The 26,663-nt window shown below is 43.0% G+C and overlaps 1 protein-coding gene and 1 long non-coding RNA gene across 3 annotated transcripts in view; one reads left to right on the forward strand and one right to left on the reverse strand.

Moving 5' to 3' along the window:
* LOC115090185 overlaps window positions 1–3,143 on the reverse strand; it is a 24,830-nt gene extending 21,687 nt beyond the window's left edge. The window contains exon 1 of the long non-coding RNA XR_003856327.1: window positions 3,011–3,143. This is a non-coding gene — a long non-coding RNA (uncharacterized LOC115090185). The remainder of the gene's footprint in view (window positions 1–3,010) is intronic.
* On the forward strand, window positions 3,139–24,604 carry PSMA6 (proteasome subunit alpha 6). 2 transcript variants are annotated; one of them, XM_029598961.1, is made up of 7 exons: window positions 3,139–3,314; window positions 9,442–9,536; window positions 13,302–13,383; window positions 14,196–14,351; window positions 19,351–19,529; window positions 21,860–21,954; window positions 24,391–24,604. In XM_029598961.1, the coding sequence occupies exons 1-7, from the start codon at window positions 3,239–3,241 to the stop codon at window positions 24,446–24,448; spliced, it is 741 nt and encodes a 246-aa protein (XP_029454821.1). In that variant the 5' UTR covers window positions 3,139–3,238; the 3' UTR covers window positions 24,449–24,604. The 2 variants fall into 2 exon arrangements, with proteins under 2 accessions (XP_029454821.1, XP_029454822.1); XM_029598962.1 differs by having other exon boundaries at window positions 3,173–3,310.
* Window positions 24,605–26,663: the final 2,059 nt, after the last annotated feature.

The following is a 26,663-nucleotide window of genomic DNA, read 5'->3' on the forward strand; positions in this document are numbered from 1 at the left end:
CGCAGAACGGCATAGCTGCGGGTCTTGGATCTCCAACCAGAGGTATAGTAACAACTCGCTAACATGCTGTGTATTGAAGAGTATCTCTTCAGAGATAGGGTGAGGGATGCTGTGGCCCAACTCCGGGACCATCATGAAACCATCCAGCAACTCTCTTCCGGTACTCCAGACTCCTCTTCCTCCAGGAGGCCATCGAGGCCGGGGCCAAGGAAGTACTATTCCTCGCCTCCTCGATCCCATCAACACCATCAAAGCTCCTGTGGCCATCCCAGGCAGCAGAGAGCTCCCAAGCCCCAGCCAGCTCCTCTGTCAATTCTAGGGATGGGGTTTTGACTGGGCCATAGGGAGCGTAAGCCAGTTGCCCATACCTGGGACAATGGACCTTCCGGTCGGGAGCAGGCTGCGGTTCTTTGCAAACCAGTGACCCATTGTAACCTTGGACCAGTGGGATTTGCCCATCATCCGCCAGGGGTATCAATTTCATTTTTTTATTTTTTTTTATATTTATGCTTTTTAAATACTGTTGTTCCAAAAGTAGATCACAACAAGTATAGCACTGAATTACACTGAGAAAGATAATAAATTTTGAACAGCAGTAATATAAAATGTGGTAATGTGTGAGCAGAGGCCCTAGATCCGTTCTCCTGCCCCACACAAAAACTGCTTGATTACCTTCAACACCTTTCAGAGACTAGCTTAAAAACAAACTCATTCAGAGTTCATCTTAATGCAGTCTTAGTGTGGATGGTACACACATCTCTGTACAGCCTAAAGTTGTAAGTTTCATGCGGGACCTGCTTCAATTGAAGCCTCCCCTAAGGCCTCCCGCTGCATCTTGGGACCTCAATGTGGTGGTAGCTCAGCAGATGAAAGCTCCTTTTGAGCCGCTGCACTTCTGTGACCTGACGTACCTGACCATGGTGGCAGTCATTTCAGCGTGGAGGGTCAGCGAGTTTAGTGACTTATAATGAACGGGTGGTCTTGCGTACGCACACTAAGTCCCTGCCTATGGTGGTGATGGTTTTCCCATCTTAACCAGTCAATTATCCTGCCAATTTTCTTTCCCAGGCCCCATTCACACTAAGGCAAATTAGCACTGCACAGTTTGGACTGCAAGTGAGCCTTAGCCTTCTATCTGGAATGGACAGAAGCCCATAGACAGTCCACCCAACTTTTTATTTCTTTTGATAAGAATAGGTTGGGCATTGCTATTGCCAAACAGACACTATCCAATTCGCTAGCAGATTGCATCTAGTCTGACCCAGTATGGCATGTTCTTATGTTATTATGTTCTTATCTCCTTCTGTTATGCCTAGGTGGGACTGCATCTTGGGGGTCATGTCAAGGCTTGTTTTGTCAGAGCCATGGCAGCATCGGTGGCCCAGTTGTGAGCTGTTCCTGTGGAGATCTGCAAGGCTGCTACATGGAGTTTGTGTCACACATTCACATCCCATTACTGTCTGGATAGGGTTGGCCGACAACAGTAGTTTCAGCCAGTCTGTCCTCAAATCCTGTTGAGGTGTAGAACCTAACTCTCCCAATCTAGGGCCCAATGTTTGGGTTCAGGCTGACTCTCCCTGTATTACCAACAGCACTGGTGTTGTGCCTGTTTGCACCTGGTTAGGTGTCTGTTGGTTCCCTTTTGTGTTGGGGAGCAACCTGTACCTAGGGATTCACACGTGTGAGGACTACCATCCTGCTTGTCCTCAGAGAAAGCAGAGTTGCTTACCTATAACAGGTGTTCTCCGAGGACAGCAGGATGTTAGTCCTCACGAAACCTGCCTGCCACTGTGCGGCATTGGGTTTCTCCTATTTTTTATTTTAATTGTAATTCTATGTTATGAGACTGGAGAGGGACCCTGTGTGAATGCGTAGTATAGGGCAAATCCTGGTATGCTCAGTGTGCCTAGTCAGTTTCCAGAAACTTTGACATACCTTTCTGCTTTGGGCTCCATCTGATGATGTCACCCATGTGACACCCATCTTCTGAATTTATGGGCTGTGTGGGTTAAAACCATGCTGTGAAATTCAATGCCGTTTTTAATACACAGGTTAAAATTGTTTTTAATTCCCAATGCAGTAAGCAACTGTTATGCTAATGCAGTGGGAGTTTTTAAAGTACATGGACTTGAAACTGTGCACAAACCTAAATTAAAATGTCCACTTAGCTCAGGCTGAATGCACATATTTAACATAGGAGTCTAAGACTAAGACTTTTATGTGCACAGAACATGAGTTTTGTGCTGTTGTACACATGACTTATGCCACAACAATGCTTTCAGTGCAGAAACCATTTTTTGTGCATATAAATCATTATTTATACACAGAAACCATGCTTAATGTGCACAGCACCTCAGGCTGCATCCTCCTCGTCTGCCTCCCAGTACAATTAGACTGCTGCTTTGAATCATGCAGGACTCCCTGCTGCCTTGCATTCAAAGTAGCAGTTGGGCTGTGAACCACACAAGAGGAGGATATGGCCCAAAATGCTGTTACCATATCAGTACTGAGGAAGGAGGGAGGGAAATTGTCTCACAGAACTCAGAAATGCAAATTTGAGCTATACCTTTAGGGGTAAGTAAGGATGTAAAGAAGAGTGAGAGTGCTGCACTTACTGTGTACTCCTGCCACCCGCTCCCCAAAAAACAGGGCTGAATGCAAGTCTGCACGGCAAATACATTTCTTCCCTGGCAAGTCTTGGAGGAATTTTAGAAGCTCTGGGAAGCGCTAGAGGCTCATACGGACTTGTTTTAAAAACCAAGAAGGCCAGAGGCACGTTGACTAACCACTACAGCTCTCAGTGCTGCCATGATCAGGAAAATTCTAGTTTGACAGTAAGAGAATCATTTTGCTATAGCACGATCACGAAATGTTAGCAAGGCTATAAAAACCCTCTATAAACGTTGTAAGTGCTCGCGCTGTACAAAAAAGTAGGTTAGGATGGTGTCTGTACGGTCTGTTTGAGGCTATCAGCGCGGCCCCACCGCTTCCACGATAACGTTAACAATACCTCTTAGAGCGCAAGGAGTCAAGTTTAGGAAATCCTGTGGCCGTGCAAGAATGGTCACATGACCAGCGCTAGGCGTCACGGTTTTATGCGACGTCGCCTCGAAGCCCTCTTGAATGACGTCACCTGCTTGCTCCGGAAGCATTTGGGTTGGTTGCTGGGAGTCGTGAGGTCGTGTTTCCGCATGCTGTGAGTTCTCTTGGTCCCCGTTTGTTCCCTGCCGCGCGCATTATGTCTCGAGGCTCGAGCGCTGGCTTTGATCGACACATTACCATCTTCTCCCCGGAGGGCAGACTCTACCAAGTAGGTGAGTGTGAGCTGTGATCGGAGCTTCTCCGGGCCTGGCATCAGGAAGTGCCCAGTCATGGTGGTCTGCTAGTGCCCAGAGCGCGGCCTTCTCCCTGCAGCCTGCCCCTTAATTGTTCTGAATTATTATTACATCAAGTGTGGAGCTGAGGCCCTTCCCGCACCCCAAGAGACCCACAAATAGTGGCTGGAGCGCAGATTCCTCTGATACTGGCTTGGTTTCGGTTCTTCAGTCAGGGGAATCCCCCACTGACATGCAGCCGACCACATTGGGAAAAACGAAATTCATGAAGATCTGTAGTCCTGAAACTGTCTCCCCTAACTCAGCGTGCGCACCCCCTTTCACAACAACGTCCACATTATAGCATGTGTGTTAAAGCCTTTGTACCACTACAATGTAGATATATGTAGCGTTGTACAGATACATATAAGAAATGCCTTGTTTTATGGTAGTTATAGTCTAGCAGGGACACAGACACAACAATTTAAAAGTCTTACAGGGCTTTTACTTTCTGCAGAATCTGAGACCCTGGAAGGTAGAGAGTTGCGGAAATGACTCTGCACTTCATATTTTAATTGAATGCAGTCAGGTTTGGCATTAGGGAGATTGCTCCTCCTCCAGTTTTACTGTGCTTGCCCACCCTAGCTGGATTGCAGGAAGAGTAAGATGACTCCCAGACTACTCCATGAGTGGGCAGCAGTGTTGCCAACATAGCCATAGAAATGGAAGGGACCATGGCCTGACCAAAATCTGGCTCTTGGCCTTCCCACAGAATTGCTGTGAGATTTCCTGTGGAAGATCCAGGGCTAGGTCAGGCAAGCAGCAGCTGTTTGGGGCAGGAGGATGAGGAGGTAGCAGTACTGTGTTGCCCGCATCCTCCACCTCTGTGCTTGACTGTTGCTTTGAACCACTTGGTACTCTGTGCAGCTGCGTGGCTGAAAGCAGTGGTCAGGCCAGGCAGCAGAGGAGGACCTGGCTAGAAGCACAGCTGCTCTCCTCCTCATGCTGCTGATCATGGTGGGGGGAGGAGAAAGACCAGTGAGGAGATGGGAGGGCCAGAGCTTGGTTAACTTAGCCCTCCCAACCAAAAAGGTGTTCCTTCACCACTGCTTGCTAAATTTCAGAAGGGTGAAAGTGGGGATGCAGTTAGTGACTTGCAGCAATGAAAAAGTTAGGGATCAGGGAGAGATGGACAGTGTTAAAGAAGAGACTTTCAAGGAGAAATGCTGCGATTTGTTACGTTTCCTTTTCCAATAACTGCAGAGGGAAGAGAAGATCTCTCCATGAAAGAATGGCTATAACTTTTCTGTGCTCTCCCTTTCTAGGAGGGGAACTTTAATCTCACTCCCTACGCCTCTGGAAACAGTGCAGAGCTTTCGAGGAAAGTTACCAGCTTAGAGTCCTGTCAGAGATGTAGACAGGAAGTCAACAACTGTTTATTTGTACACCATAGATGCAAAGGGATTTAAAGGCAAGCACTATAGTTCCTTTTGTTTATGTGGCTGCTGGGACATGACATGTTTTTGGAGTTGTTATGGGGCTGTTGCTCTGGAAGAGAAGGAGGTTGGGTAGACAGCAGGTGATTAGAAGGGAGGAGAGAAGAGTAGGATGAAAAAGAATAAGGAGAGAGGGGATAGCATGATAGATAAGGAGAGGAGGAAGGGGTAGGAGAAAAGAGAGGGAAAGGTATGAAAAATTCAGTGAAGGAAAGAGAAAAAGAAAGAAACAGAAATAAAAAGGAAGGAGAATGAAAATGAGACAAAAACAGGCAGAGAAAGTGAAAGCGAATGAGAGAAAAGGAAGAAACGGAGCAGAAAATAACATCTGTAAGACCAATACAATTTATTTTCTGAAAAAGAAAATTAATTGATGCAAAGAATCTTGGCCCAATTCAGAGTATTATGGCTGTATGTGCCACATAGAAAGGATTTATGTTCTGGGAAAAGCTGACTTTGATCGGCTGATTTTGCGTTTTCTAGTGTTTCTTTTTCTTGGCAGGTCAATTGCCAGATGAGTTAAATCGGATCACTTACACAATTTGTTGTATTGTTTCTGGACCTATATTGAAAACAACAGTACAACTGCAACAGTTTACATGTAAACTCACCTTGAACTAACAATGAAAAGCCATAAGCAAATAAATAAGTAAACTGAGGCTGTTGTTGTACTATTGTTTTGTACTTTATGTACTTTTTAATTAAAGAATGTTTCTCAGGTATCAGAGCATTACATATTTTGAGTCTAGTTTGGTAAAACGTTTCACCAGGAGATTTCTCCAGATCTCTTCTAAACTGCGTACTCATTGCAATCTCTATTAGTGCCATGGGAGCAAATATCTCATATCTGCCTGCCAAAAATCTGGTAAGCTTGTGGCAGAAAAAGGCATGCCAGTATGGCACAGAAGAGCTAACTGATGTGGGCCAGCTAGTGGGGTGGGGGGTGGGATAAAGGAATTCAAAGATCATGCAGTGTCCTTGGCTCATCTCCTTCTCCCCCATGTAGCACCTGCATGAGCTATTTTCTGTGTGACCAGAAATATAGACCAGCAAGGGGAGGACTTGGAAGTGGGCTGTGGTTCTTTCAGAGTACCTATGTCTCTGCATACTCTATGAAGGCTTCTTGATTATTCACTAATTACTGTACAAGCCTTTATTTCCATGCATACATATAATGGTGTCCTAATGTCTGAGACAAGTGATTATTTTTAGATTGTCAGTGCTCATGAAGGGTTATATCTTTGACACTCACGCTAGCCTATTGAATTTTTCACTGTTGGAAGGAAACGAGATGCTGTACTACACTCAGAAAGCTGATCGCTTAAGAAGGAAAAGACGATTCCCTTGGAAGAAATTGTGCTGCAACATATCCAGTTGCTTTCCTCCTTCCTATAAATAAAATTGCAAACCTGGTTGACTTGAGTTCATATCACCCATTTGTCTCTCATTCTAAAATAATTGGAACCAAAGGATCATTTTGAATATGAGCAACAGGGGTTGAAAAATATTTAGAACATTTGTAGGAACCAAGGCAAAATTTTCATTTTTATGACTTTTCCTCTTCTTGCTCTTTTTGTTTGGGGTTGGGGCAGCATTCACCTTTGGTCTTTCTTTTTGCCTCTTTTTTTTGGATTTAATACTTTTTGCTTGCCCCACTCCCATTCCTCTTTCTTTAGCCTTATGCCCTCTTCCTTCCCCCTCCTGTGTGGCTAGGGAGTAGCTCTCGGGCGCATTGGCTTTCTACAGGCCTGGGCTAGCTGCAAAGGTTCTTCATGGCCCATTTGCAGCAGCTTTAACTCCAGTTGGGTCCAGGTTGTAGCTTCTGGGCTCAGGTTCACTACAGTGGCAGCAGCTCTACCCATATTAGCAGCAGGCACCGATTTTTAGGAAACCCCCCCCCCCCCCCAACCAGGAGACTTTATGCATGTGATTTTTGCACCACTAGTGAGCACTGTGTTATGTCTTTAGCTCTTTTTAGTTATGTCTTGTTTTACAATAGAATTTACTATTAGTTGTAAAAATGAGAGCATGTTCCAAGGCAGGTGCAACTTTGTTCAAAGGTGGTAGTTTAACATTTAAACACTTCTGAAAGCAGCCTGTAAGATTTGTCTCATGAGATTCTGCAGGGATATCTTTTTATATATTTTCCTTTGTAGTCCTGGTGATTTTTCTGACAGTTTATAGAACACTGGAACTGCACTGGGTACTGGGTTGCCTAGATGCCTAAAATGTAGTACCTGTTAATGAGAGGAGCTGTCGGTAGCACCCAGAATGCGTCTCAAGTAGAGCAGCAGCCACAGCCCAGGGCAGACCTCTAGCACTGTGCTATGTTAAGGAGGAATGACTGGAGGGACACGTAAGTAGGTTAAATAAAAAATGATGAAAGGAAACATTAGAAAAAGCACAATCAGGCTGAAATTCAACACTGCTAAAACCCTACACTTATAACCCCTTTCCTCCAGAATACACATGTTTAGATCTTGAAGTCTGTCCCATACACTTTATGATGAAAACCATTGACCCATCTTATAGCTGCCCTCTAGACTGATTTCATTTGGTTTATATCCTTTGAAGGTGTAGTCTCCAGTATTGTACAGAGTATTCCAAATCAGGTTTTGCTGATACTTAAACAGAGGCCTTATCACTTCCTTTTTCCTACTGCTATTCCTCTGTCTATTCATTAAAGCGCATCCTTCTGGCTCTTGCCATCACCTTGTCTATTTACCTACCTTTGGGATTATCAGATATGATCACCCCCCAAACCCTCTCTTGTATTGTGCACAAAAGAGTTTCACCCCTTTACTGGACCGCTCTCTTTTGGTTTTTGCAACCCACACGCATGAGCTTGCATTTTTAGAATTAAATTTTAATTGCCAACTCTAGACCATTCCTCAAGTTTCACTAGATCCCTCCTCATGTTTTCCACATCTTCCAAGGTGTCCACCCTATTGCAGATTTTCGTATCATCTGAAAAAGGGCAAACATTTCCCAGTAGCCCTTCTGCAGTAATCGCTGACAAAAAAAATGTTGGAGAACTAGACTGAGGACCTATCCCTGTGGTATACAAGTGGTAGCACCTCTTTTCTTAGAGTGAACTCAGTTTATCACTACCTTTTATTGCCTCTCACTCAACTAATTTCTAACCCAGTCAGTCACTTTAGGACCCATATCTATGCATAACTGTATCAAAGGCTTTTCCTGAAGTCCAAATTCACTACATATAGTGTTCTTCCCTAATATAACTGTCTGGTCCCACAGTCAATTAAATTGATTAGATTTGTTTGACTTCTGGTGAAACCATGCTATCTCAGGCCTAGATTTATCATTTTTGCTATATTTATAGCAAGCCTAATGCCCACGTTAGAAAAAGGGGTCATGGCTAGGCAAATTTTCCATTAACCTCAACACATAGGGGGTCATTTTCCAAGCGGATCGCATGCGACAAGGGACATTTCGCACGCGAAAAGTCCTTTATCGCGTGTGATACCAAGATTGGGGCGGCGTCAGCCCCGGAAGAGGAGGAGTCGGGGGTGGCACCGGGGCTGACGCCGCGAAGACTTCACCGACAGCAAAAGGTATGCTGTGTTTTCGCTGCCAGTTTCGCACTGAATAACTACACCTTAACCTAGCCTGATTACACATCACATTATAGTGTTATTTTCAACGATAAAACACATTTTAACACACATTGCGATAATTAACGTGAGCGTTAAAGCTCTAGCGCAGCATATCCCAGGATGTTAGCAACCTCTTGCTTATTAACCTCACCTAAAAAAATAACGAACATTTTGGCAGTGCCATTTTATAAAATTGCCTGCTTGATATTAGGGGGAATCTTTGCATGTATGTCATGTTCATGTGTAAGACTACACAGACTGAGGAGAGGGGTTTGGATTTACACACGTACTTTATAAAATTTGCACGTATGCATGTAACTTTAGGAAAAATGTGTGTGCACCAAATAGCAGATGTAACTTGTGATGGTAGTTCTGGTGGGATATTTTTCTAAGCAGACTTATGAATACTTTGAAAATGTATGTAACTTGGGCATATTTTTTCCAGCTTCCTTTTGTGGGCTGTTTTGAAAATTACTCTCCTAGAGTCTTATTCAATTATTGTTTTTTTCCATAGGCACAGAATGGAAAAATCCTTTTTGAGTAATGCTCTTAATCTTCCTGTTTTAGTTTTTTTTGGGGTGCAGTGTGGTTTGCGGGGGGGGGGGGGGCAGCATTGTTACCCTCTTTCTCTACCCTGTTATGGGTCAGGCTAAGTGAGCAGCCCAGAGCTTTGTCATAGAGTGGTGACTGCTGTTGATTAGCAGGCACATATCCCTAGGAAAGTAGTGTTTAGTGCTTTTTCCACCAGCATGGAAGAATGTGGCATTGAGCAGGTAGATCTCCGAGAGTAATCTGAAAGAGCACTGTCATGGTTTTGTTCTCTGTATCTGATTTTATTCCATACCATTGTAAAACTATATTTTAATTGAAGAAATGGTATTAAAATGCACCATCAATTCCCATAAAACAGTTGTAGAATTGTGAGGCTTTAAAGAAATCAATGCAGATAAATGGATGCCCTCAGCTTTACAAGTTTCTTCCATTATGGTAGTGACTGCTGTTTGTGTTTTGCAGAATATGCCTTTAAGGCAATCAACCAAGGCGGCCTTACATCAGTAGCTGTACGCGGAAAAGACTGTGCTGTAGTCGTCACACAGAAAAAAGTGCCTGTAAGTAAAATTGACAGACAAATACAGAAAATGCTGCTGTGGTGTGAGTGTGGTGCTCATTACTTTAACCGAGCCAGCATGCTTCTTTGGATCAACAAGCGTTTATTCAAGGCAACAAGCTTGCAAAATGCCTTATTTGAGCTGGGGATGTCGTGTTGCTCTATCTCCTTCATGCTGCTCCATATTTTTTCCTGACCTTCTTTGGGACATACTATCATCTTATCGGGTATCTGAACCTCTCACTACTTTTCACATCATCAAATGATATCGCCATGTTTCTATATCACACAGTTCATGCTCCCAACAAGCAGCTACCTGAGGGAAACTTTCTTCTCATTTGAATTTTTTTCATGGAAGTTACTTTGCTATATAAGAGTACTGCTTTTTATATCATACAGTACAAACATTACAGGATTAAGACCACCAAAGTAGACTTCTGCTGACATTTTAAGAAACGCATCCAGTACTTGACATCTACAGTGTCTTGAAAAGTCTTTACATCCTGCTGTCTAAAAAATACAAAACAAAATGTATCAAAATAGGAGTTTGTTTCACTGATCTACCCAACATACTTTACATTTTTATTATGAAAGAACAATTATAGAAATGTTTCCAAAGTCAATAAGAGTAAAAAAATATTCTTGATTGCAAAAGTCTTCATACCCTTTGTCATAGCAAACCCAAATTAGCTCCAGTTCAAACAATTGCCTTACAAGGCCCAAATAAGAGCCCACCTGTGTCCAATCACAGTAGTTGAGCTGATTCAAATAATCCTGACTGAAGAATCAAGCTGTTTCTCTTGTATGAAGTGAATTTGAAGTAAATGTCAAAATATGCCAAACAAGGAACTGCTGAAAGAATTCTGGGATAATGTTATTCAAAAGTACAGATTGGGGGAAGGCTATAAGAACATTTCAATGTATTTGAATATCCCTTGAGGCACTGACAGGTCCTTCATTGTAAAGTGGAAATAGTTTGGCAACACCAAGACACCGCTGCAATCAGTCCATCCCTCCAAAATCAGTAACCGTGGATTAAGGAAACTGCTGCGGAAGGCCACCGTGAGGCCTAAGATTACTTAAAAGGATTTGTTCTCTGGCTGAAACTGTGGCAAATGTGATTTGTCAACATTTTCAATATTACAGTACAAAGAAGGCCTGTATGGGAGGGTGGCACGAAGGAAGCCATTGGTGAAGACCAGCAGTATAATGACTTGCATAGCATTTATAAAGAAACACTTAGGGGGAAGCTGCATACATGTGGGAGAAGGTTGTGTGGCCTAATGAGACCAAAGTGGAACTTTTTGGTCTCCATGCTACATGATATTTCCCCGAAATATCCATGCTACATGATGTTTCCTCGAAAATAAGACAGTGTCTTATATTAATTTTTGCTACCAAAGATGCACTAGGCCTTATTTTCAGGGGATGTCTAATACTGTAGAGCTGCTGGCTGCCCCTGCGTCAGCCATGTCCCACCAGTGTGCTGTCAGAGAGAGGTAAGAGTGTGCAGCATTCATGGTAGTCAGCTTGGGCTGACTGCTGCTTTTGAACCTCTGCACACTGCTTGGAAGGGGTCCCCCAACTGGTACTGCCACCATCCCCAGATGTCAGTAATCTTGCTGCCACTGTCACTGCTGCCACATGGCTATTGGGGAGGCGCCGATTGCTGCTACTGACACTGAAGCCCATTCTGCTGCCTCCTCTGTGCAGGCCCCGTGGGCTTCCACTTTCTCCATGCTGATCTCGTACATTGTGAGATCCGCATAGAGAAAGTGCTATTCTTGCACATTCCCAAAGATTACATGTGCCAAACACTAAAAAGTAATTTATTTTTTTTTACCTTTGCTGGCTGATGTTAGTTTTCTAATCGGTTGGTCACAGGCTTTTTTTTTTTTCCACCTTCCCTTTCTTATTTTTTTGCCATTTCCTTTTATATTGTCCTTTTTTCTTCCATATTTCTTTTTTCTCCATCTTCTTCCCTCAAACACAGTCAGGTTCTCATTCTCACATGCATTTCTCTCTCTCTCTCACACACACACACAGGCTCTCACTGTCACATGCTCTCTCTCATACAATCATTCATACACACAGTCTCTCACTGGCACATGCTGTCTGACTCTCTCACACACCCAGGCTCTCTCTCGCTCCCACATGCTGTCTTTCTCAAGCATAGGCTCTCACCGTCACACACTGTCTCTCTCACACACACACAGGCTCTCACATGCTGCCTCTGCAAACATTCAGATCCTCACTCCCATACACAATCTCTTAACTCATCTCATACACGCACGCACACACCCTCTACAGACCCTCAGCCTCTCTCTCGCCTCTGGGCCTCCTCTTCGCAGGTCGCCACAGGATGGGCTCTGCAGCAGCCCTGAACTTCTCGGGCCGCGGCAGCCCTGCTACCGGGCCTCTTCCTCGGCCCTGCTACCGGGCCTCTTCCTCTTCTTGGGCCGCTGCGACTTGGGATTCGCAGCAGCCCGCAGCGGCTCCTCCTCTTCTGCACACGCTGATGCTCCTCCTCCTTCCTGCCCACGCGGCTCCGGCAATGTTTACTTCCGGGGCGCACAGGCAGGAAGGAGGAAGAGCATCAGCCGTTTGAACGCAATCTTTTTCTTCGGGAAAGGAGGCTCAGCGGCCGCATGAGCCTCCTTGCGCCCGGGCGCATCGGCTCCCCTCCGGATACCACTGCTCGCGTCTGCCCCTGGAAACTTTATTTCAAAAAAAATAAAAAAATGACGTCACAGGATTGACCGGCCCACCGGGGGAAGCCCGATCCCCCGATAGGTCAATCCGCCCCTGTTTACAAGGGATGGCTTACTTTCGGGGGAGGTCTTATATTTAAGAATTCGGCAAAATCTCTACTAGGTCTTATTTTTGGGGGATGTCTTATTTTTGGGGAAACACGGTAGGTGGTGTAAAACAAACACAGCAAATCACTCTAATGCCATCTCTACATCGAAGCATGATGGTGGCAGCATTATGTTGTGGAGATGCTTTGTAGTAGCAGGGATGAGGAGACTTGTAAAAATCAAGAGGAAGATGGTTGATGCAAAGGACAGGCAGATTCTGGAGGGAAAACCTGTTCCGGTCTGCCATAGACATGGGACAGGGGAGAAGTCGCCTCTCAGCAGTAAAGTGATCCTAAGCACAAAGCAAACGCAACAGAGTGGCTTAGCAAAAGGAAAATGAATGTCCTTGAGTGATTCAGTCAAAGCCCAGACCTGAATCCAATAGAAGATCTGTTGCAGGTCTTGAAAACTGCAGTCTACAGATGATCCTTGGCCAGCTTGAAGGAGTGTGAGCTCATCTGCTAAGAAGAGTGGCAAACGCTGCACCATTGTGCAAAGTTGACAAACTTATTCTAAAAGACTCATTGCTACTGCTGCTGCAAAGGAGCTTCCACCAAGTATTGAGTCAAGGGTTGTGAAGATTTGTGCAATAAAGACATTTTGGTTTGTAATTTTTAATTACTTTCGAAATAAGTTTTATAAATGTTCTTTCATGATGAAAGTGTAGAGTGTGTTGTATAAATCAATGACATAAACACCTATGTTAATGCATTCTGATATGACTTTTTTAGACATCAAATTTGAAAAATGTACAAGCACTGTAGCTGTTAGATTTGCAATGTTTCCCAGGGGTAGGGTTTAACTAGTGGATGTGGTTTCATGTTTGTTCTCCTTGAAGTCCCAGCAAATGAGAATACACAACACACACACATTTTCTAAAGTGTTTGGGTTTTTTTTGCCTTCTATAGGACAAGTTACTGGATTCCAACACAGTTACTCATTTATTCAGAATAACTGAAACTATCGGCTGTGTAATGACAGGAATGACAGGTAATGGGCTCTTTAGTAAAGAAAGTGCTTAATTAAAAAAAAAAAATCCTCAAGATTTTATCCTTTTTTTTTTTTTTTTTTTTTCTTGTTTGTTTAAAATTCTTGTAATTGAGTGACCCTACTACCAACTTTTTCATTGTTTTATGTTTGGAAGCTCTCATGCAGCCCAAGCACCAAAAATATGCTTCCAGATTTGCCATTTGGTGTTCCTCAAATATTAAATTACAGAATACATTGAGATCCTATTTGGATAAAAGGTGCCATCGATATCTGTTAGTGTGGGTAGACTGATTTTTTTTTTTTTGCCAGCAACTACAAGATTAAAAAGATACAAATATATGTTTTTGTAAACCATGGTTCAATTAAGTTTCATTGCTAAAGGCAGTAATGCCAGCTCAACAAGAGCTGTAAATGGAAATAAAGTAGAAGCAGATTTTTTTTGAAAGGGAGAAGATTGACTTGACACAGAAGTTCGGCCCACACTCTTGCAGTACCCCACAGAGGGGCTAGTGGGAGCAATTGACTGGGTTAAAAGGTTTAGGGGACTGTATGGTTTTGTGATACTTAGGATACAGAGCTTTACAGTTCTAGCACATTAGTTCACTTTTGACTGAATCACAGTGACAGAATTCTCGCTGTTTGAAAGTTCAGGTTTGCTGACAGTGTGCTGTATTCTGTTCCCAGTGGTCATAGGTCTGCAATACTAACTACCATCACAATTGGCAGTTGTAGTATTTCATGAACACAGTATCTGAGCCTTCTTTTGTTCCAAAGAGCAATAACAAGTGGCAATTTTTGTTTTCTTGTATCAGCTGACAGCAGGTCCCAGGTGCAGAGAGCTCGCTATGAAGCTGCAAACTGGAAGTACAAATATGGTTATGAGATACCAGTGGATATGCTGTGCAAAAGGATCGCAGACATTTCTCAGGTCTACACGCAGAATGCCGAGATGAGGCCCCTTGGTTGCTGTAAGCATATTAAATATTCTAGCAGATGGGACTCTCCTCCATGTGACATGGGTGATGGTGATTTTTGCTAGCTAGCAGGGATCTATGCTTAGGGGCCCTTCCTAACTGCTACTGGCATACTGCTGAAAGCATATGTTCACAGTTGATCAGCTCAAGCATTTAGCTTAGTTTCGGCATTAATCAGGTTAATCTTGGGGCACATCCTTGCCAGTTCTATGAGCTCTTGGAGGCTTCGTATCTGGATAAATTTCAGAGGGCAAGAGGGAAGAAATGGCAGTAAGGAAGCAGATAAATTACCATCAGGAGTGCAGAAAGAAGGAGGTACAATGTGTGGATGAGATAATGGTGCAGAGAAGAGGGATTCAGTTTTGTAAGGAACTGGGGAACCGTTTGGGGAAGGGGAAATCTTTTCTGAAGGGATGGGCTCCACCTTAACCAGATTAGAACCAGGCTGCTGTCACTAACATTTAAAAAAGGAGATAGAGCAGCTTTTAAACTAGAACAAAGGGGAAAGCTGACAGTCACTCAGCAGTGCATGGTTCAGAGGGAGGTATATTCAAAGGATACTAATGAAGCAATAGAGTTAGGGCATCCCAAAAGAGAGGATCCAATAATAAGAAAAGTAGTCCAAGTGCCTGTAATTAAAAACTGACCTGAGCTAAAAGATTCCAATTTATCCCTGTCAACTGAAAAGCAGAATGTAAATATAAACAAAAAACTCACTTTGAAATGTTTGTATGCTAATGCCAGAAGTCTAAGAAGTAAGATGGGAGAATTAGAGTGTATAGCAGTGAATGATGACATAGACTTAATTGGCATATTTGAGACATAGTGGGAAGAGGATAACCAATGGGACAGTGCTATACCAGGGTAAAAAATTACATCGTAATGACAGAGAGGAGCATCTTTGAGGCGGGATGGCGCTTTTTGTCCGGGGCTTTATGGGTAGAAATCCCTTGTGTGTTGGGGAAGATAATAATGATAGGAGTACACTACCGTCCACCTGGCCAAAATGGTGAGACGGACAGTGAAATGCTAAGAGAAATTAGGGAAGCTAACCAAACTGGTAGTGCAGCAATAATGGGAGATTTCAATTAACCCAATATTGACTAGATAAAATACATCAGGGCATGCTAGAGAGAGAAAGTTTGTGGTTAGAATAAAAGACAGTCTTTATGGAGCAATTTGTTCAGGAGCCAACAAGAGAGGAGCAATTTTAGATGTAATTCTTAGTGGAGCGCAGGATTTGGTGAAAGAGGTAACAGTGGTGGGGCTGCTTGGCAATAGTGATCATAATATGATCAAATTTGATTTAATGACTGGAAGGGGGACAGTACGTAAATCCATGGCTCTAGTGCTAAACTTTCAAAAGTAAAAGTTTGACAAAATGAGAAAAATAGAAAAAAAAAACGGAAAGGTGCAGCTACAAAGATAAAAAGTGTGCAACAAGCATGGACATTGTTAAAAAAAAAAAAAAAATCCTGGAAGCACAGGTGGAAGGAAGGCAAAACGATAACCGGCATGGTTAAAAGGTGAGTGAAAGAGGCTATTTTAGCCAAAAGATCTTCATTCAAAAATTGGAAGAAGGATCCATCAGAAGAAAATAGGATAAAGCATAAGCATTGGCAAGTTAAATGTAAGACATTGCTCAGATAGGCTAAGAGAAAATTTGAAAAGAAGTTGGCCATAGAGACAAAAACTGAGAATAAAAACTTTTAAAAATATATCTGAAGCAGAAAGTCTACAAAGGAGTTTGTTGGACCGTTGGATGATCAAGGGATCAAAGGCACTTAGGGAAGATAAGGCCATTGTGGAAAGCTTAAACGATTTCTTTGCTTCAGTGTTTACTGAAGAGTATATTAGAGAGATACCCGTTCTGGAGAAGGTTTTCATAGGTGATGATTCAGATCAACTGAACCAAATCACAGTGAACCTGGATAATGTGGTAGGCCTGATTGACAAACTGAAGAGTAGTAAATCACCTGGACCGGATGGTATACACCTCAGGGCTCTGAAAGAACTAAAAAATGAAATTTGAGACCTATTAGTAAAAATTTGTAACCTATCATTAAAATCATCCAGTGTACCTGAAGATTGGAAGATGGCCAATGTAATCCCTATATTTAAAAAGGGCTCCAGGGTTGATCCAGGAAACTATAGATCGGTGAACCTGATTTCAGTGCCAGGAGAAATTGTGGAAACTGTTATAAAGAATAAAATCACAAAACATTTAAATAATCATGGTTTGATGGGACATAGTCAACATGGATTTACCCAAGGGAAGCCTTGCCTCACAAATCTACATTTTCTTTTGAAGGGGTGAATAAACATGTGGACAAAGGTGAGCCTGTAGATATGGTGTATTTGGATTTTCAGAAGGCATTCGACAAAGTACCGCATTAGAGGCATCTAAGAAAACTAAAAAGTCATGGGATAGGAGGTGATTTTTGTGGCTTGCAAGTTGGTTAAAAGACAGGAAACAGAGTAGGATTAAATGGTCAATTTTCACAATGGAAAAAGGTAAACAGTGGAGTGCCTCAAAGATCTGTACTTGGACCGGTGCTTTTTAATATATTTATAAATGATCTGGAAAAGGAGTACAACGAGTGAGGTGATCAAATTTGCAGATGACACAAAATTATGCAGAGTAGTTAAATCTCAAGCTGATTGTGATGAATTGCAGGAGGATCTTGTGAGACTGGAAGTTTCGGCTTCCAAATGGCAGATGAAATTTAATGTAGTCAAGTGCAAAGTGATGCATATAGGGAAAAATAACGCTTGCTGTAGTTATGCAATGTTAGGTTCTATCTTAGGAGTTACCACCCAGGAAAGAGATCCAGGGATCATAGTGGATAATATTTTGAAATCGTCGGCCAGTGTGCTGTGGCAATCAAAAAAGCAAACAGAATGTTAGGAATTATTAAGAAGGGAATGGAAAATAAAATGGAGGATATGATAATGCCTCTGTATCGTTCCATGGTGACACTGCATCTTGAATACTGTGTGCAGTTCTGGTCATCACATCTTAAAAACGATATAACTGCACTGGAGAAAGTGCAGAAAAGGGTGACCAAAATAAAGGGGCATGGAATGGCTGCCCTATGAGGAAAGGCTAAAGAAGTTAAGGCTGTTCAGTTTTAGAGAAGAGACTACTGAGGGGGGATATGATAGAAGTCTACAAAATCATGGAAGGACATGAACAAATTAATATAAATCAGTTATTTACTCTCTCAGATAATAGAAGGACCAGGGGGCACTCCATGAAGTTAGCAAGTAGCTCATTTAAAGAAATCAAAATATTTTTTTCACTCAGCGCAAGTGTTACGCTCTGGAATTCACTGCCAGAGGATGTGGTTACAGCAGTTTGTGTAACGGGGTTTAAAAATGGTTTGGATAAGTTCCTAGAGGATGAAAAGAAGAAAATAGATGCCTGTAGTCTAAAATTAAATCCTTTATTGAAGTAGAGACACAAGGGTAGCCCGACTCTGGCCGAGTTTCGCCGTTTCAAAACGGCTGCCTCAGGGGCTTACATCAATCTTCTTAAGTTCATTGGTTGTGTACAAACTAAGGATAAAAGATGATCATATAGGGCAATGTATGATCTCTTATGTTGTTCCGTCTTGAATCGTTCGCAAACATCGATCTCCACTTGTAAAGTCAAACCTTTACAAGTAATGTTTGCATACAACCTGACGGCTATTATAGCTCGCCTTCCTTTGTGCTTTTTAAGTTCCTAGAGGATAAATCCATAAACTGCTATGACAGTAATTAATAAGCAGTAGTAGCTTGTGATCTATCTAATGTTTGGGTACTTGCCAGGTACTTGTGACTTGGTTTGGCCACTGTTGGAAATGGGATGCTGGGCTTGATGGACCCTTGGTCTGACACAGTATGGCATATCTTATGTTCTCATATTCTTATGTAGCCCAAAATAGGAAAGCAACTGGAGCTGCAGTAGGGTATTACTATTACTTAATTCTGTAGTGTTACTAGATGTGCACAGCACTGTACAGATACATATAAGAAATAGTCCCTGTTCCATAGAGCTTACAGTCTGTTCTGTGAGCAATTTCCTGTGATGTTACAGCATTGTCAGAGATCGGGGGCTGTGACTGCAGTCCTCAGTATTGACTGCATATGTTGTTGTAAACTAATAATGTGGCCAAGAAGTTGATACGAATATAAATCTGCAATGTGTCTTGAGGGAAAAAAATGGAGAGAGAGAGAGAAGCGGCCTTTTGTAGCTTCATTTACATAGCAAAATCTGCTGTAGTTAAAGACCACCTCTTCTCTGAATTCAAAAGTAGCTTAAGTCCAGGTATAATTGAATTGGAGAAACTGATCCTCTGGACAATCCAGATGCCTGAGCATGCCCACCCTCTCTTATGTTTTGATAGTAATATAATTGGCCTCTCATTTTTAAACTTTTCACTGCCACACAAAGCTGCTGACATCTTAATCTTCAAATCATAGCAAGAATTCTTCCCAACTTCGCACACACTGTGCATGAGGAGGGTGAATATACACGGCTGAAGTGAGCTGCAAGTCAGTGTTAAGGTATCGGGGCTAATACTTGAATAGGATATGCTGTATGTCAGCATGGAAATGTGAAGATTCAAGAGTGGCATTGGAATAAGAGGTACCAAAAGTTAATGTGGGAAGTGTGATGAGGAATATTACTTAAATAGCAGATATTGACAAAAATCACAAATGTTCTTTCCGTTGGAATAGCTAGCTCTGTAAAATTATAGGGCTGATAGGGAAGGGCCAGAAATGAAATGGGTGCTACAGATAAGGGTATCGATGTTCACAGTGATCTGTATGGAACAGAGGTGTGATAGTGTATTTGGTAGACGGGATGGGGGTTAGTGTTGGAAAGGGCTCCATTAGAGAAGCAGATGGGACTGTTACATATGAGGGCTGATTTGTCAGATCCTAGTTCTTAACCAATCAGGAAAATGAAAGACAAGTGCCCAGTCTGGGTTCTTTTGTGTTGCAGGTATGATTTTGATTGGGGTGGATGAAGAGCATGGAGCTCAGGTATATAAATGTGATCCTGCGGGTTACTATTGTGGCTTTAAGGCCACAGCTGCAGGAGTCAAACAAACCGAGGCCACCAGCTTCCTGGAAAAGAAAGTGAAGAAGAAATTTGATTGGACGTTTGAGCAAACAGTTGAGGTAAGTCTACATGGGTGGACAAGAAAGTGTATAAATTGGAGAGAGTGGGAGGTTGGGGGATATTAGTGGACAAGTTCAAGTTGCTGAGTGACTCTTGATATTTCCTGCAACAGCTCAGGGGGGTAAATTCAGCAGTTCTGTCATGTTTGCATACAGTTTATATTTAATATGAAAACCATTGAACATTATAAAATAGTTTTACAGCCTTTGTGTGTCTAAATTATTTTTTTCTCTTTTGGTTCCCTTTCATTCTTTTCTCCATTTCATTTTTTCTTTTTGTACTTTTCATTCTTCTTTTCCCACTTTATTCTGCCTTCCTGTCTCCTCTCATATCTTCTCTTACTACAGCCTGTCTTTTATCTCCTCAGGGTGCTTTCTCTGGCCTGCCTCCACCCCTCCACTATTATTTTCTCTCTTGTCTTTGTATCTTGTTTGAACCCTCCTGCAGTTTTCCCTCCCTTACGCTGCTCATCCTTCTTGATTCCCAGTTCCACCCCTTGCCTCTTCAGCCCCCTCATCCTGCCAATATCTCATCACCCTTGCCTCTCACCTTCATTTCTTCCTTCTGTCCACCAACCTTGGACATCTCTTACCAATTTTGTGCCCCCCAAACTGTGCCCTCTTCCTTCCCTAATCTCCTACTCATCTCTAGTCCTTTCCCTTTCTTCTCATACTCCCATTGCCGGTCTTCTTTCTTTTCCTCCCTTATCTGTCCTATTTTTTTCTTCTCTCTCTCCATCTCCTGAGCCTGCCTCTCCCTCCCTGTTGGACAAAGGAGGAAGAGAATGCAATTTTCCTGCCACGCTGGACAGGCTTGCGGTTTGAACTATGTAAAACCCCAGGCACTGGCACAATGTTCCAGGCTGTGAAACTGCAGGTCTGGCTTTGATCCCCCTCCTGTTTAGCCATTGGAGGGTGATCAGCAGATAGGCAGGTGGGGAAGGAGCGAGACCCCATGTGTGTCTGCCTGCCCAGCCTTCTGGCTCCTTGCTTGGCTGGCCAGCTTTCTGCAGTTCGGTAGAGATTGTCAAATCCCGGGCAAGGTCTACATTCGGTAGCCATTGTTGCAGTTGTGGAATTGCAGGAAACCAGAGGCCCTTCTCTTGATTTTTGCTGAAACCAAGAATTTAAGATAATATTATGTAAAAAACCCTATCTCATTCATCTGTACCTAAGTTTCTTAAAATAAAAAGTCATCTTTTGCCATTGCTTAAGGCGAGACATTTTTCATTAGATGGTTTTTGCTGAAGGTAGCACACTTGGGCCAATCTTTTGAGATGTAGGGACCAGTATTGCTGTTACACGGAGACATAGGGGTAGATTTTCAAAAAGCGCGCCTTCGCGTACTTTTGTTGGCACATCAGGCGCAAACAAAAGTACGCTGGATTTTAGTAGAAACGCGCGTATCCGCTAAAATCCTGGATCGGCGCACGCAAGGCTGCCGATTTCGTGTAGCCGGCGCGCGCCGAGCTGCGCAGCCTGCCGCCGTTCCCTCCAAGGCCGCTCCGAAATCGGAGCGGCCTCGGAGGGAACTCGCTTTCGCCCTCCCCTCACCTTCCCCTCCCTTCCTCTATCTAACCCACCCCCCCTACCTTTGTCGGGGGATTTACACCTCCCGGAGGGAGAAGTAAATCCCCGCGGGCCGCTAGCGCACCGAGACGCAACCTGGGGGTGGTTCCGGAGGGCGCGGCCACGCCCCTGGACTGCCCCGGGCCGAAACCCCGCCCCCCTCAAAACCCCGGGACTTACGCGAGTCCCGGGGCTCTGCACGCGCCGGTAGGCCTATGGAACATAGGCGCACCGGCGTGCAAGGCTTTTAAAATCCGCCCCATAATGTCTAGCTATAGAGCTGTATTTAAAGTAGCTCTAGATTTAAGAGAAGAAAATCAGAGCAGCATATCTAGTTGGCAGAAGGGATGGAGTAAGATGACGGTCTGTAAAGAGGGGGGAATAAGTGGCGAGAATACAGAGCCTGGAATATTTAGCCACTGATGCAGTCATGCTGGCTGAATGTTTTCTATGCTTGGTACACATCTGTAATTTATAGGGTAAACAGAAAACTGTTTTTAATAATAGGTGAAGATTGTATTGTTAGTAATGACTGTTTTTAGATCTGATATGTGATGGAAACTTCCTGACTTGATGAGGGCTCATGGAATATGCATTACTGCTTGGAATGGAAACCCCTTGCTCGTGTAGGGACCCAGAGGGGGGAACAGGGCAAGAGGACTTTGAGATAAATGCATCGGGCACATAGACTGGAGGCTTGGAGGCATGTCTGAGCAGTGTGACATGCAGCTTTTAGATATGTTCTTGTGTTCTTCTTCCAGACGGCTTTAACCTGTCTATCCACTGTGCTGTCCATTGATTTTAAACCTTCAGAGCTTGAAGTTGGCGTGGTTACGCTGGACAATCCTCAATTCAGGTAAGCTTGAAGTACAGAATCTTCTTGTGACTTGTACATTGAATGCATTTAACCTTTTACTAGTGGGAATTAGGGGTAGGTCATGTGATCCAATATAGTGTTTCTCAACATTTTGATGCCAGGGACTGGGCAGCTGCCATCTTATTTTGTCCTGGACCGGCTGGCTGGTGGAGTTGGGAGAGACACCTGAGCCTGAAGTCTCTTTTTTTCCAGTCTCAACCCAGCCACATTGATGGCAGTGCTGCCTACAGTAGCCTTAGTGGCTGCAAAGCCAGTAACCCTTAGGTTTATCCAGCTACTCTTTTTTTTTTTTTTTAATCAAATCCTTGTATCATCTCTCCCTCCCAGTTAGCAGATGGGTGGAGTGGGTTATTCATGTCCCCTCACTCTTACCCCCTTCCCCTTCCAGTTTCTCCTCTCCCCTTTTCTCCAGTTTGCTTTACTACCCTCTCCTCCAGAATTCTCTCTCTCTCCTCTTGGGCACACTCTCCCCTTCCACCTGCCTCCCCACTGTCAAGATGCAACTGGAGGAGAAAGAAGCAGCAGAAGAGCTGCTTGTGCACTGCTGTGCTGCTTACTTCCTCCTCCACTGCCACTTATTTGGCTGATGGGGCTTGAGCTCCTCGCTAGCCACCGGTCTGAGCAGTCGCCGCTGCTCTGCGAACTGGCAAAAAAAAAAAAGTTGCTCTGGCTCAGCAGTTAAGAAGCACTGGCCTAGTATTTGGGTTATTGGCTATCAATAACCCTTGGTAGAGGGTCTAAACCCCTCTACCAAGGGTTCTGTGTTGAACTATGCAGTTCCTTTATATCTCTGTGCCTTTGATTATCCTGTTTATTGGGTAATTATCTTGTCTTTTGTGGCTGTTAGAAACTTTTTCCTTCAGTGCTGAAATATTGAATTTACTTAAATTTCAGGACCAAACTTCTAAACGAAGGACTGCCCAGGGTGGTTTACAGAATACGCTGGCAGGCCGTTCACTCCAGTAGTGGGTGCATGACTTTTAACTGCATTGTTAATCAAAAGTGCCAACAAAAAAAAAAGTAAACTTGACATGAGAAAACTGTCATTTTTACTTGACTTTTATTGGTTTCTGAAGAGTTTGAGTTGGGAAATTGCAGTACACAGCTAAGCTCCCTGGAATTTCTGTACTTCCTCCATGTGAAACAGGGAGCAAATAAAATAGCAAGTATCAAAAACCGTGTAACGTTGGAGACAAGTATTCCATAATGCCACAACTGATGACATTTACATGCATGAGATGACTGAAAATTTAAAAATGAAATCTTTACTGTGGAAATCCTGTACAAAAGTAGCACAGGGAGACCGCTCTCTATCTGTTAACGTTCACAGTGGGTTGTATGTCTGCCACTGAGGTACGGAAGCAACTTTAATAGAGCTTTATCACAAAAGCCAGATGCATGATATGTGAGGTCTTGAGTGGGGGGTTTTTGTGTCAAAGACAGCTTCTCACTTTATAGAAAAAAGTGTGTGTTGTGCCCTAAAATTTAGGAAAAATCAAAATATTCTAGTGGCATCATCCACTTCTCATTTATCCAGTGGTTAGACCTGACACTTAAAATTAGTGTTTCATGCAAGCTGCCAATATCCAAATTTTATTTATTTAAAAGGATTTTATATACCGCATATATACAGAAAGTGGAACTGAGCGATTTACAAATTTAAAACGTACAAAAATAATGTTAAAGATCAAAGGAAATGGTATGAAGTTAAAAGTAAAGGTATAATTACAATCACAAAAATTGAGGTGGGGGTAAGGATAGGTTTGGATAATAGGGTTAGAAATGTCTGTACATACCCAGTTGCTGGCACTTTTGTCTTGATGTAAGCTAATACATGCAGAGTATGATGTCCCTTATGTTATATGATATGTCACCTTGTGGCAGATGGTAAGAATGGATAATGATCTCACGGGTACTCTTGTCATAAACGATTGTACCTTGACACTGTGCTGCCAGGTGAGAGGTCATGGTCCAATTACCAGTGATCATTGCTGCTCTTTTAAGGATATTATTATTTATTTGACTTGATTGGCCGCCATTCAGTTTATAAACAATGGATTTGTTATCAGAGGGGTGTCCTAGTGGGGGTCATTGCAAGAGAGGCCAACGTTTATTAGCTAAGCACAAGGAAAGCTAACTAATATAGGTTCACCAGTAGTTAGGAAATATTGCGTGTTGGGTGAAGTTGGCCCAGGAATCAAGTCCAAGACCTTTGCAGAGCAGTGCAGAACACTTACACTAAACAATCAGGCCAGCATCCTCTCTCTTTATTTTTCTTGTTTTTTCTTCCTCTGATGTGCACCTGAAAATATAAGCAAATATTAAGCTGTATCAGAGTGCCACTGAGTTCTTCGTCTGTACTTATGAGAGAAAGTGAAGCTTATACTGATGAAATTTCCCTTGTTTCCCCCTTAGGATCCTGACAGAAGCAGAAATCGATACACACCTCGTGGCTCTAGCAGAGCGAGACTAGCTCTCTTCTTAGGTTTCTTATCTTCCTTGACTCTGTGTTCTGGCTCCCGGATGTACTGCATTAAAAGTATAAGCTCTGTGTAATGGCTCTAGGCACAGGGTTGCTCGCTATAGGACGTATTTTACTCTGTATAATAAAAACAGAGATTTTGGAAAATTCTGTTTGTCATTTCTATGCATTTCATGAAAATGTCAAGGTTCTATGCTATTCTTAGATTTATATCCTGACTTTTCACTCAAGGGATCCAAAGTAGCCTGCAGCAGTAGAATATAAAATTATAATACAATTCAAAACAATATAGTGATACAACAATACAAATATAAAACAATTTTTAAAAAACATGAACAATATCCCAGCAATTTCCAAACTCATCTACCCCGTACAAAAGGATTGGAAGCATTACAAACCCCAACTAAAAGCATATGTTAAATAATTTTTGACCATTCTACTTTGGAATCTTTAACCCGGATTAAAGCTAGAAAATAAGTTTTCAACATCAAGTATATAAAAATTAACTATACTGACCTTTTAAACAGCACACAAATTCAAGGTTCCATTGGACAAAGTAGTTCCACAGCTGTAGAGTAGCCATGATTTTTTAGATATATTTTTTTTTTATATTCCGCTTTTCGCACTTTTTTCAGCGCTTCAAAGTGGATTACATTCAGGTACTGAATGTAATCCAGTATTGTAACCCAGAGGGCTTACAATCTAAGGCCTGGATTTATCAAAATGCGATAAGTATCGCATGCGATAGCAAAAGGGGTGTGTTTTATGCTAATATATGAGAGAGAGAGAGACTGAGACTGACTAGCCATAATGCCTTCTCCCTAGATAGGTATTTGTATCCCTATGGTAGGCCCAACTTGATTACTCGAGGTGAGGGTTAGGTATAAGTGTAGGGGGCTAGGGGCCACTTTGACATTCAATGTGAGACGTACGAACAGAACAGTGGTCTCTTGTGAAGATTTGATGGCCTTGGAGTGAGGAAACTCACCCAAAGATGAGATTTGTGCAATGTTCTCTCAACCTAGCTTGATGGACTCTCAACCTGGATAACATCAAGCTAGGTTGAGAGAACATTGCACAAATCTCATCTTTGGGTGAGTTTCCTCTCTCCGAAGGTCATCAAATCTTCACAAGAGACCACTGTTCTGTTCGTACGTCTCACGCTGAATGTCAGTGGCCCCTAACCCTCACCTCGAGTTACTAGGTGGGCCTACCATAGGGATACAAATACCTATCTAGGGAGAAGGCATTATGGCTAGTCTCTCCCTCTCTCCCCTACTCAAACAGACCGTTCAGGAGATATCGCAAACTGGTATACAACCTTACCGCCCGGTAACGCAGGCTATCGCATGGCTTAACGCTATTCAAAAAGGTGTAGTTAAAATCGGCATTAAGTCTGTGCGATAGCATTTTGCACACTGGCATACCCAGCCCACCCCCTGCCCCTAACTCATCCTCTTTTACAAATTTGCATCGCACCATACGATATGGTGCTATCGCATCGTTAAAGACGTTTTCGCATGCGGTAAGGGCTTATCGCATGCGTTAATGGGGCTTTTCGCATGCGATAAGCCCTTAACGCATGCGAAAACGCATTAGCACATTTTAATAAATGACCCCCTAAGTTTGTACCTGATATAGTGTAATATACTCCTTAAATTGGGCTGTTGCGTTGTTTCCCATTCTTGGGTGGCTATGCGACTTTCTGCATACGGTATATACAAACGGATAAATGTCTTGATGACTAGCATTAACTGCTACACATGTTGCTATTATAAAAATGATAGCAAGAGCAAATTCAGTAGTTTAGATCAAAATATAGGGGGTGGTTTGTGCATGCGTAGATACTCCAAAGGTGAACAGTGACCCAATTTCAGTCCCTGGCCTCAGCTCCTGCACTTGGGGGTTGGGTATGTTGTGGACGCAGCATGCGCAGCTCGAGGGCAAGAAAACATTGCAGGTTACTCAAGGGGCAGCACCTGTTGGCCAGATCAGGAATGTCATAAATCAAAGCTTGGGCTACAATCCAAACCTACTTCAAATACAGAAGGATGGATACCTCTGGTCTGTGAAAGCTGGGGTTGTATAAATGGGATAAAAGACCAGGAGTCTGAGGTTATGCTATATTGGCTATGTTGAAGCTTTGGAACGCAGGGTTGCTACAGTGGTGGCAGTCACAGGGAAGAGACTGCTTTATGATACCCTG

This window comes from Rhinatrema bivittatum, chromosome 4 (assembly GCF_901001135.1).
Source record: "Rhinatrema bivittatum chromosome 4, aRhiBiv1.1, whole genome shotgun sequence".
Taxonomy (NCBI): Eukaryota; Metazoa; Chordata; class Amphibia; order Gymnophiona; family Rhinatrematidae; genus Rhinatrema; species Rhinatrema bivittatum.